General features: G+C 37.3%; 1 protein-coding gene across 8 annotated transcripts; it reads left to right on the forward strand.

Annotated features, from left to right (window-relative positions):
• Positions 1-3,696: 3,696 nt before the first annotated feature.
• LOC148868701 (telomere repeat-binding protein 5-like) lies at positions 3,697-9,765 on the forward strand. Of its 8 annotated transcripts, none has more exons than XR_016107566.1 (11): positions 3,699-3,872; positions 4,546-4,631; positions 4,997-6,292; positions 6,426-6,635; positions 6,743-6,802; positions 6,905-6,984; positions 7,511-7,752; positions 7,832-8,146; positions 8,258-8,321; positions 8,690-8,808; positions 9,229-9,765. XR_016107566.1 is itself a non-coding variant. In XM_088971412.1 (10 exons), exons 3-10 carry the CDS (start codon positions 5,467-5,469, stop codon positions 9,400-9,402), a joined length of 1,971 nt encoding a protein of 656 aa, XP_088827538.1. In that variant the 5' UTR covers positions 3,697-3,872; positions 4,546-4,631; positions 5,447-5,466; the 3' UTR covers positions 9,403-9,765. The 8 variants fall into 8 exon arrangements, 5 of the variants coding, with proteins under 5 accessions (XP_088827538.1, XP_088827539.1, XP_088827541.1 ...); XR_016107565.1 differs by having other exon boundaries at positions 3,854-3,999; positions 5,447-6,292; XR_016107567.1 differs by having other exon boundaries at positions 3,854-3,999; positions 5,447-6,292; positions 6,426-6,617.
• The last annotated feature ends 2,439 nt before the right edge of the window (positions 9,766-12,204 follow it).

Consider the following 12,204-nt stretch of genomic DNA (forward strand, 5'->3'; position numbering starts at 1 on the left):
TGTATATAATTTCATGATGAATTTTGTAAAAATATATAATTATTAATAGACCTTGGGCCATCTCTTAACGTGCTCAGATGCGTTGTAGAGTCGGTGCATAGTCCAAAATGTCCTTACAATATTTTGGAAATGACACAAGTTACCCCTTACAACCCCAAACCCAGAAAACATAAACATTAGACCTCTTTCTCTCTCTCTCTTTGCCCTGTCTTCTCGTCACCAACGCTGCAAGTTGCAACAGTAGCTCTCTCTCTCTCTCTCTCTCTCTCTCTCTCTCTCTTCACCTTGTATTCCTGCAACGACGACTCTCTCTCTCCCCCTATCTTCTCTCGCTTTCGTTATCTCTCTCTCTCTCTCCCTTGTGTTTTCACCACCGCCATCGCCGCTGCAACATGTAGTAGTTGTGGTTCGGTGAGTAAAAATACTTAATTATAAATTATAAATTATATTAATATTTTTTATTAAAAATTAATTATTTTTTTATTAAATTTACTTTTGTTATTTATTAATTATTAATTATTGTTATTAACTAGTAATTTTTAAAAATTATTTTAAATTTTATTTGTGTAAATTACTAAATTAGTAATTATTAATTATTTTAATATTTTTATAGTCATTAATTATTTTTTAAATTTTAATCATTTCATTTTTTAATTAGTAATTATTAATTTATTATTTTTTATTTGTATTGTTTCAATATTATTTTGAGGTTGAAAATTAATTTTTATGAGATAATGTAAGTTGAATTCAACATTTCCAAATAGTATGTTTTAGGGGTAAAATAGTAAAATTAGTAAATTTTAGATTGTAAAGGGTTGATCCAACACAAACAAACTTAAGGATTCAAATCCTCTAAAAAGTAGAAAGGCATATATGCCACTTTTTAGATTTCAGACATTTAATATCTATTTAACTTTGACTTATCAAACGACACCTAAATTAGAGATAACTTAAGAGGTAAATAGGAGTTGGATATAATTTAGGAGATAAATAGGAATTAGAGACAATTTAGGAGAAAGTGGTGCCTCTTGGATAAAAAACAATCAGTTTGGTTCTAGGTCTAAAATTACACTCTATTGAGTTCGATTCCGTTTCGGGTCCTTGATATTTCTTGTCAGGTTGTTTTCGGTTCTCATTGGACCCGGTCTAGATCTGACCCATTGACAACACTAATTAATAAAGAGATGGCCTAGTTAAAATCTTGAAATCTGAAACTGCTTTTTTGGGTATCGTGTGTTTTCTAGTACCATACCACCATAGTTAGAACCATGGTTTTCAAAATCGGACCGGATCGGACATTCGGATTGAAAAATGGGAACTGGTCACCTGATTGGTGTCATTTTACCCCAGAACCATCTTTTTGGCCAAAAACTGTCAATTTGGTCACCAAACTGCTGACTTGGGCAATTAAACCATTCATTAGTTTTTGGCCATTTTTTTAAATTTTTTAATTCTTTTGTCAAAATGTTATTCAGAATAAATGATTGGACCATTCAACTTAGAAACTAGACCCTAAACGATCGGACCATTCAACCTGGAAACCGGACCCTGAACGGGTCGTTGTGCGGTTTGATTTTAAAAACCTTGTTTAGAACTTGAAAATTGTAAAGATTTATACAATGTCAAATTATTTGAATGGGGAAAATCTATGATGTTGGAAAGACTTTGACAATTACCCTTGTGAATTTCAATGAAAACCCACCTGATTTATTAACACTGTTACGATGATGATTGATTGATTATAGGGTTTTTGACATCATCACAATTGAAATGTGAGGGAGGTTACAATAGTTTTGAAGAAAAACCTATAATGTCTAAAGGCTTAAAAAAAGGGGAAAAATCTATGATGTGAAAAAGATATGGTATGGAAAAAGTTTTGACCAATCAAAATTTACCCATGAATTTTGATAAATAATACTTGATTGGCTATCACGTTTATGATTCTAATTGACTAATCAGAAGTTTTTCAGATATCATATCTTTTTCATTTCATAATCAAACTCCAAAAAAACTCATTTTCTTTTCCCGATTTTCAAAACGTGATTTCAGAAAATGTTTTTCATAAAAATGTATAATCAATCGGCAGGCGTCGTAAGAGATAACAATAATGTGACACAGTTTTCTAAGAAAACGGTATTGGTTCCAAATACGACTTCGGATCTGTCCACAAAAATTCTGCCCACGCCTAGTTACAATACACTACCCCGTGAATTGAGAACACCCCCTGCGATAAACATAGACAGAATTATCGTGGGCAGGAGATCCAGACTCTCCAAATTCTGGCTATATTCGTCGAGAAAACGGAGGGAAGGTTCTGAATGATTTTTCCTTTCGGACAAATGTTTATCGTCGCTGAGGAGACGGCGGAGAATTAGAAAGGTGAAAGAGTAATTGGCATTTGCAATAGTGACACGTATTAAAGGTAAACGGCAACCATGTGCAAGAGGAAAACCAGCTGACCAGGTTCCTGGCGACGGGCGAGCCGCTCTTCTCGTATGACGGGTGTCAGCGTTACGACACACGGGACAACCGTAAGCGTCGTGGCGTCGTTTCGACACCCTCTCAATAAACCTGGTCACACGAAAAATAAACCCGGCCCCACCATCACTACCACAAAAATGATTTGAAATTCAGCTTCCCTTATCTCAGGATTCTGGATTCAACGGCGTTAAATTTCGTGGCTACCTTCCTGCCGCTTCATCATTCCGTTATTATTTCACCGTCTACGTTAAACGGAAGTGATGCTCTATTCCGTGCCCTCCATCAAATCCACGACAAGATGCTTACATTTATATTGGGTAGCGGAGGAAATTATAACTCTTTTTATTTGTTTTACTTCTTAGATAAATAGTGACCAAAATAAGCCAATCGGGTGGTGCTTTTCTCCACGTCATCTCAATGAATTCTATCTTACTTGGCATGCGATTTAAACAGACGGCCAAGAAATAACTGAAGAAGTGCGGACTTGCTTTTTGAGAAAACGACCCAACAACCCAAATGACAATTATAACCTTGTAACTTTCAATTGAGCAAACGTCCTAATTCCTCAATCCCCAGAGCTACCGACACGTGCTCGCGAGAATTATCACATGGTACCTACATTATTTACCTCCCCTGCCCGGTGGCCCCTTCTCTTTTTTATTTTTCTATTTTAAATATTTACTTGTCTTGTTACATTCGAATATTCTTTCCATAGTAAAAAGAATTTCATTATATTTTTGGTAAATTTCATAATCATATTTCAACGTAAACCACAAAATTAATTTGAATACACGATAAGAGAAAATCCTGAATTTCTGATTACTTAATTTTGTGAAAAAAGGGGATAAAGCAAATGACAGAATCTCGCGAAATAAAAGAAATTTTCTAATAACGGAAATGAAAGAAAAACAAAATAGATTTGATACAAGTTCCTACCCGAAACTATCGCCCAAATTTCTAGATTTTCCCTCGTCCTAAAGCCCAACGTTTTTTTCGAAGCAAAGGTCGTGCAAATTAGACCAGCCCGAAACGATGCCAGAGACTCCCACGTGGCAATCATCTGATAGAATGGGGGCAGGATGTGGATCACCCGAAATGAGGAACTGGTCCAAGTGGTTTCTGTTACCGGCTCTAGCAGGGAATGCACTGCGCTTTAACCGGTTTACTCGGTTATCAGGGTCAATGGTATAAGAGTTGGGGTTTAAGCAATGCAGGGTGGTTTTCAGAGGGTTTTTGGCCATCAGGTAAGAGAGACAAAGGTAGCGTCCAATTTATACATCGGACAGATAAAACAGAGAAGGATGGATGGGAAACCAAAGCATGCGTCAAGCATATTATAATTCGCCGATCTCTTGAGACTCTCCGGCAATTGCCTGATAATTTTTACATCAGTAGGAATTCTGACGTAATTCGCCGGAATTTCATTTTTTTCACCGGCGTTTTCTTCTTTTTTTTTTTTTTTTTTTTCCTTATGCACAGAAACCTTGACAACCCTGAACAGAAGCCGTTTCTCATAAGGTTTGTGTGATCGGATTTCTTCATTGTTTTGCGCCTGAATTTGATCACAATTGTGAATTTTTTGGTCCAGAATTTTGTAGATTAGGCGGCGTTTGTCCTTTTCTGATTCGATTTCCTCTGTTCCGGTTTGGATTTGTTGAATTGGCCGGAATTTAGGTCTAGATTTATTTTCCGGTGCTGAATTCTGTTTCTGGTGGATTTGATCTGAGTTTCGATCCGTTTGCTCGTCTTGATGGGCGTATCATGTTTTAGAAGTTTGAATTTCTTCCATGGATTTCGAGGAAATAATTGTGATCCGATTGTTTTCTCAACTTAAATTTTCTGGACTTTGTCTCAAATGATCTCCGCTTTAGGGTTTTGTGTCCTAAAGTTATGTTTCTGTGCGAATTGTGTAGAATCATACGCAGAGATGCATATAATTTATGTTTCTCTTTGTCTGTCTTTGTCTGGATCTTTTTTTTTTTTTTTCAAGTTTCATGCTTTTTATTCATTTTCTTTCCTTTTGTTTCTTCATCTATCTTTAATATGTTCTTTCTCTGTTAACAGAAATTGTACAGAAGACACGTCTAAGTTTCAATTCGTTGGAGTTTACTGGATTAGCTGAACCTAAAGTTCTTCGGAGGCCTTCAAATGTAAAATTTTCATCTCGTCCTGTTTAAATTTATGACCTTTTATTTTACCTTTGAGATCTGAAGTCTCCATTTTATTTTTAATTTTGTTTTTCTAGATATGGTAAGATTTAAGTTTGCGAAACTTACTTAACATACTTTAATGGATCTTTCCTTCTCCTTCATCTGTTGGGCTCCTCCCTGAATTTCTTAATTTCTTTAATTGTTCGTTTTCTTATAGTGAAGATCTGTTACAAACCTTGAAAATTGGTATTGAATTTTTTTTTTCGACGTTCGGATTTTGCAGAAACAATTTTCTCATTTCCAATGCATAAAATTAATTTTAGTAATTCTTGATTTAATGACATTTTTAATTCTTTTTCAAACAGGTGATTGAATGATTGTTGTGTCAACCTGGTTAATGGTGCCACTGAGCAATGGATTTTTCTTCTTTCTTTTTCTTTTCTCCATTTTTTTTTCTTTTACCTTTATGTTGTACCAGAAGTCCTCATAAAACCTAAATTCACAATTTATTCCTTTGATGTCTCTGTTTTCTAATTCCAATCCCTTCTGTATTTAAAATATTATCTTGCGGTGGGAGCTGCTTTTACCGGTCTCTGTTCGTTGGCTAGTTCCATCTTTTTTTTTTTTTTCTCTTTTTCAAATACTTGCACAATTTGTTCGTTTTTTTCCCGTTTCATGACATTGGAGCAAGATTCATTGAAAATGATTGGTAGTCGATTAGGAACATTTGAATTCAGTCACAACCAAGCAGATTAATAACAAGTAGTTTGGCATGTGAAGACGGGCCATTTCTCATACGTTTTATTTACTGACAGAGTTTCATCATTGGGATCAGATGCAAGCTCAAGCAGTCAACCCAATGTGTGCATTTGATTTATTGGCTACTGTAGCTGGAAAGTTGCTACAGGAGAGGGAAAGTTCACCTGCTCCTGCTAAAGCATCGGCCAGGAATGATCAGAGCCCCTTAGTTAAACATAATCTTGAAGCAGAACAACAGGATGAAGAGAGAACCTTAAAAGTAGAACCTTTTGACCAAGGCAGCTGCAATGAAAGTGTCCTTGTCTCTGGGCTTGGGTCTGAAGGTCACAACCGAACACATTTTTTGAAGGAGAACCCACAAGTTCAGAATGCCGTGGCTTTGAGGCAAACTCCTGCAACAAGAAATTTGAACTACTCAGAGAAGTTCACTTGTGCTGAGAAGTTCATTAAGGGTAAAAGCAGGAATGAGTTTGGATGTATCCCAAGTAAAGAAAGGAAAGGCTCCCCCAGCTATGGAGAATTTTATGGAGGCAAGGTAGAAGATGGAACAGAAAGAGAGCGTGAAACACAAAAAATTGGGAGTGTCATAAATGGAACTTTGCCTGATTCATGCAGTTCAGAAGATCCAATGGAAGTGGATAGGAAACCTCCTGCATTAATCAGTTCAGACAGTAGTGTTGACATACCTTTATGTAGGGATCACATATCTTTCCCTGATGATGATGTAAAAGTAGTAAATAGAGATGATGACGAGAACTCTTCTGGGTGCACTCAACCTAGCCCCATAAATGTGAAGTTTAGACCTTCAGGACGCATTGGAGATCGGAGAATAAGGAAGCTGTTTGCCTCTAAATATTGGAAAGCAGCTCCAAAATTGAGTGATGGTGAAATTTCTAAACCTGGTAAGTTTTCTGCTTTGTTGGTTATATCTGGTTCAACACTCATTTGATGTTTTACTTTCAAGTTTTTTTTTTTTTTTTTTCAATTCCACACACACACCTGTTATTAATTGAAGAATCTGGTTTGTGGTTTTAGATGGGGAAATGAAGCCTTTTTCTCGCAATAGGAAAACCTGTTGCACACGCCAAAGATCTCAGAGGAATTCTCCTTTCAAGAAGAGGAAGCTTTTAGATCAAAGCTCGGTATCAACATCTGATGGAGGAATTAGTAGCATAGGCATTTCTAATTCGGCTGAGAAGGGAGTGAATGAAGTCACAACTGGTTCAGGTGCAATAATGCGTGGAGGTCTATTTCTGCCTCATTTTCCTTCTTTTTCCCTTTAAGATTCAAGGTTTATGACTGTCTGCAATTTTTTTTTCTAAATAATCCTCACTTTTTTTTTTCATTTGCAGCAAGTGGCACATCGTCTGTGCCAGGTCAACAAACAGCATTTCAACCAAGGGATTCTCATGGTGGGAGAACTTTTCATTTGCCTTAATAAATTTTCTTGATTGACTTGATTTGAATCTGATATTTGAAAGGTATCTTGCATACATTGTCCTTCTTTTGTTCAGTGAGGCTTAGTATCAAGTCCTTTCGGGTACCAGAGCTTGTCATTGAGATCCCTGAAACTGAAACTGTTGGTTCACTGAAGGTATGTGATTTTTTGCTGCTTTCTTGCTATATTGTGATAAATAGTTATCATTGAAAAACCTTTCAAGCATTGAAATTGGACTATGAATGAAACGGTCTATTTTTAAAGGAAATGGACTATGAATGAAACTGTATTTTTAAAACCATTATTGAAAAGCAAGTTGTTCTATTCACTGTTCACTAGTTGTTGCCAAAACATTTTCCTTGCAAGAATGCCTGAGGTATTTGAGTAATAGCCACATTCCTGTGTGTCCCCTGGCCTTCATACTTTTTACTTCTTCAGTTTGCCTGTCCAAATCATAAGGTATGCTTTTGGTATTGTGCATAACCCTACTATTACACCTAGTAGACAGTCCTAATCAGTTGCAACACCATCTTCTCCCTCAGCCTCCACCTTTTTCTCCTGATCCCTTGTTCCTGCTATTCATGCAAAAAGAAAGTAAATAAATAAACAAGGAATACCTTTGAACTGTTTTGTCATGACTGGTAAATTCTATCTTATTGTGGTGGTATGTAATTTGTTCCAGAGGACAGTTATGGAGGCTGTGACTACTGTACTTGGAGGTGGACTACGTATTGGTGTACTTCTTCAGGGAAAGAAAGTTAGAGATGATAATAAGACTCTTCTTCAGGCTGGAATCTCTAATGATAACAAGTTGGATGCTTTGGGTTTTACACTAGAACCTAACCCCACAAATTCTCCACCACCCGTGTGCCCTGAAGATCCTCCCTTTCTGCTACCTTGTGATGCACCCCAGCCAATAAACAGGTAAATATCTTCGAACTCTGAGATTCCAATGTTGGTTTTACTATGTGGTTGCATTAAACTTGTTGTTCCTATATTCCAGGTATCCAACCCCAGCTGCTTTGGATCCAGGGACTTCTGAAGTCTCCCTTGTTCCTCCTATGACCAATTTAGCAAATTGTGTAGAGAGTGATCATGATTCTGTTCCTTCTCCTATTGATGTGTCGAAGGATAAAATAACACCAGATTCTAGAACCTTGGTTGCCATCCCAGCAATGAGCGTTGAGGCTTTGGCTGTGGTCCCTTTTAACCGGAAATCTAGACGATCTGAACTTGTTCAGCGCCGAATCAGGAGGCCATTCTCTGTCTCAGAAGTGGAAGCACTTGTACAAGCAGTTGAGAAACTTGGGACTGGAAGGTATGGGACAGGATTACAACTACCATATAACTGTCTACTTAGCAATTTGTTCTTTTTTTTTTTCATTTATTTATTGGTACGAATCTCTAAGGTGCCTCATTTAATCTGTAGGTGGCGTGATGTTAAATTACGTGCTTTTGATAATGCAAAGCATCGGACTTATGTTGACCTGAAGGTAAACACATTTGTTTGCTTTTTCCTTTTACACCTTAAACCTGCTAGTCGATAAACATACAACTATTAAGAGACCAAATTTCTTGTAAACTTTAACTGAGAAAGTAAATAAGTTGTACTGAAATACGCACTAAGAAGAATAGGAAAACCTACTAGTCCCAATTGAATGATTCTAAACTCCTAACTCCTTCCCATTGAGAGATTCATTATTATTATTATTTAATGAGGGAAACAATGCTTACAAAATTACAGTTCTGGCAGATCTGAGACATCATTTATTGTGATGCTTATAAATAATTTCCAGCTTCAAAATTTTCAAAAAATTGTCTAGTATGTATGACATTAATTATCTAGTATCTAATTAAACAGTGGCGAAGAGAAGGAAACTAAATATCAGTGTTCAAGTGGAAGCACTCGGTGTTTTATGGAATTATTGATCATGTAATGCAACAGTTACATTGCAATGCTGCTACTAATGGCAATTAAAAGTAAGTGGCTCGTACATGAGTATGAAAGAGGTGACAGCTGCTTTTCTTTTCTTTTTTTATTCTTTTTGCATGAAAAAAGTAACAAAAGTGGAGATCATTCATCCTAAAAGAAGAATAGTGTTCTTTGATGCATAGGTGGAGTTTATTAATAAAAGTTCTGACACAGCCTTCAGTGCTTTCCCAGTAATTCTAGTTTTTGTCGATTTCTCTCCCACACCTCAAGAGGTGCACCTCAGTCTAGTTGTCCCTTTACCAACTACGATCCCGTCTCTTTACATATATGATTGAGAATGTATCTTGGTGTTGCTTTTAATGACTAAGGCTAAAAAAGTAAAAGAGGTGGCTACTTCATAGGTTGTTTGGGATGATTAACATATGATTGGTCCTCACGTGATGAGTTGTGGGATGGGGGTTGTGCAGGATAAGTGGAAAACATTGGTGCACACGGCAAGAATCTCCCCTCAACAGAGGAGGGGAGAGCCCGTACCCCAGGAGCTCTTGGACCGCGTCCTCTCTGCACATGCTTACTGGTCTCAGCAGCAAGCCAAGCAGCAGCAGGTCAAGCAGCAGTCAGAGACGTGCCTTCTCCTCTAGACATTTAATGGAGAGGGGAAAGCAATGGAGGAATAGAATGACCTCTAACTATTTACTGTTATTTAGTCTTATTTTTGTAAAGAATGATGATGACCAGAAGAAAAAAAAAAAAAAAGAGAAAAAAAAATCATGTAATATTCCCACACTCACCATGATTCTTAGCCAGGTTTCCTTCACGGAGAGGTTGGCTCTTGTAAATGATGACGGAATAAGATCATGCTAACAGAATTCGTCCGACGCCCAGTACACTGGCGTTTTCTGTTCAATTGATCCCATTCAATTTCATTTGATTCTTTGAAGAAAATTTGTTAAAAAGAGAATAAGGGAGAAGGAAAGGAAGAAAACAACATGCTTTTGTTGCTATTGCTTGTCGCCTCGTTTAGTTTCTTATATTTCCTTCTGTCTCTTTTCTTTATTTCGTTTTCTTGTTTTTCTTGTATGTGGGAGGAAAAAAGGGGTCCGGTGTTTGGTTTCTTTGTTGGTAGTTGATGATTGTAATGGAACTCTTTGTGACATAAGCTGTTGAGTCAAGGAACGGCTCAAGAATGATCTTATTAAACAGTGGGAAATTAAACCAAGTTTTTGATAATGGGCTCCAAGATGTGCATCATCGATCGTTAAAATGTAGAACGAGAATTGACTATTGAGTGTGTCAAACTTGGGATTTCTGACGGCATTCATCCAGCGCTTGCTTAAGGAGTTCCAAGACTCATGACTACGTACTTCCTCCTATTGCATGACGATTGAATGATTACGTCAACCACCGATGAACTTAATATGGTCTGGCGGTTATAACAATGCAATCCAATTCGGATCCATTCCAAATCGATCGGGGTCAGAGACTTGGGGTTGGTGAGGAGTTGATCCGTCTTTCATATATATATGGGAGTTGGGACATATTATCACATATCAGGTGGAACCGAAACTACCTAACTTGTTGGCGACCCACATCACATGTCTCCGATTCCTGGAATCTCCCAAAATTGGACCACCGGCCGGGTCCATCACCACCAGTACAGCTAGTAGTTAGTTTATTGTTTGTTTCTATTATTGCAGCAAGACGGTTATAGATTAGGTTGTAATACCAAAAAAGAATAGACGGCATCGACTTCACCACTTTCGACTTTTTTTCTTCAAGTGCGACTTTCGATTCAAGTGTATATAAAATAGTAGTTAAAATGGAAACAATGCAATCCGAGTTCGGTGGATTGTTAGAGAAGCACGTGGTGGCACGAGGTAATTAACGTTGAAGAAGAAACGTGAACTACTTTCTTTTTCTTGGGAGAAAAATACTGCCTTTTTTCGTTCTAAAAACACTTGCATGTTGAGGGGCGGAGAGAGGGAGGGAGGGAGAGGGACCACCTAGGAATATAGTGACAACAGTTGGACAGGTTATTAAACTTAGTTGCATGAACTGATATGTGTTAAGGTTTGATTGGTATGGTTTTCGGACCCAGTAAGCAACCTCCTGGCCATTACTGTTCACGGGAAGGAAGTTCCTTGCAATTCATTGGCGTACCAATTTTTTTAATAAATTAAGCTCAGTTTGAAAGGAATACAAATACAAATATCTAGAATACAAAACCTTATATTTTATATTATTTTCTGTGTATTTATACCGTATATATTTATATTTATATTTCTTCGAAACTGAGCCTAAAGCAAATTGTTTATTTGTTTTTAGCTTTATATATATATATAATTGTGCTATTGCCCCCGAAGTCCACATGGTTAACATGTGATATACCATGTAATCTAATTTATCATAACTTCGCTCATTGATGGCAAGAGGTAAGAACTAAGAACCCATCCGGGCCCAATCCAACCTAATTCTAAACTTCAACGCGGTTTGGGCTCGAATCTGTACTTCCCCGGGTTTGTCGTCCTAGGTCCATACAACCAATTACCTATATATCTGACCCAATTGATTTCTGTCACAAGTAACTACGATTCGATTTCAGTTTCTTCTGTCTAGTATTCGTACGCATTAACAAGACGATTCAAAGAAGAAACAGAGAAACATTCATTAATTAATTGTTGTGCTGCGGAGTGATAGACTCCATTCCCCGTTTGACATTCCGTGCCAAACTTCTCTTACTGCAGTTGTTCAACGTTCCATATTAGTGGATTTATGGACCACTTTATGACAATTTATCCGCAGTGGTTCTTTTTTTTTTTTTCCCTTTTCTGATATAAAATACAAGTGTCTGATCCAAGTATAACATACGCAACGGATTAAGCAAAGTGCAATTGTAGACCAAGATATTTCCATAGTTAGTTATAGTCAGTCAGTCGTACATAAACTATGGAGAGTCTATGACAAAACCCCCACAAGATAAAACTTGGTTGGTCTTCCATGGAGAAGGACACATCAACAGTTTGTCATGCCGTAATTCATTTCCTTTCTTACGGGAGCCATTTCAATTCAACATTGTTTTGTTTTTTTCTTTTAACTTTCTCGGGGTGTTCGAGACCAGATCTGCTCCTTACTCCTAGCGCCTCACATGCACATCCTATCATGCATTGAGAATTATCTCCCTTACTTATTAATTATTATTCATGGGAGATGTTTCCAATGCATGGTGAATATACATGTGAGGCGCCCATTTATGAGGAACAGATCCCGTCTCCATTCCAGACGAGGGATTGAAACGTTGAGGTGTGGACTGCAAAGATGGGCACAGTGACAAACATATAGATACGTCCTTATTTTCTTTCCTTTCCTATCTGCAGTTGAATGATTATTGACGCAGTTAGGAGGATACGTATTGTACTTCATCTCCATATCGGTCCTTTATATGA

The sequence above is a fragment of the Nelumbo lutea genome, chromosome 2 (assembly GCF_056320005.1).
Source record: "Nelumbo lutea isolate HS-2025 chromosome 2, American lotus-T2T, whole genome shotgun sequence".
Classification (NCBI taxonomy): domain Eukaryota; kingdom Viridiplantae; phylum Streptophyta; class Magnoliopsida; order Proteales; family Nelumbonaceae; genus Nelumbo; species Nelumbo lutea.

Excerpts from the sequence above, each read along its gene's own strand:
- LOC148868701 (XM_088971412.1), top strand. The coding sequence starts at position 5,467 with ATGCAAGCTCAAGCAGTCAACCCAATGTGTGCATTTGATTTATTGGCT. Across the intron at positions 7,753-7,831 it reads GCACCCCAGCCAATAAACAG|GTATCCAACCCCAGCTGCTT; the intron begins GTAAATATCTTC and ends CCTATATTCCAG. Across the intron at positions 8,147-8,257 it reads GAGAAACTTGGGACTGGAAG|GTGGCGTGATGTTAAATTAC; the intron begins GTATGGGACAGG and ends TTTAATCTGTAG.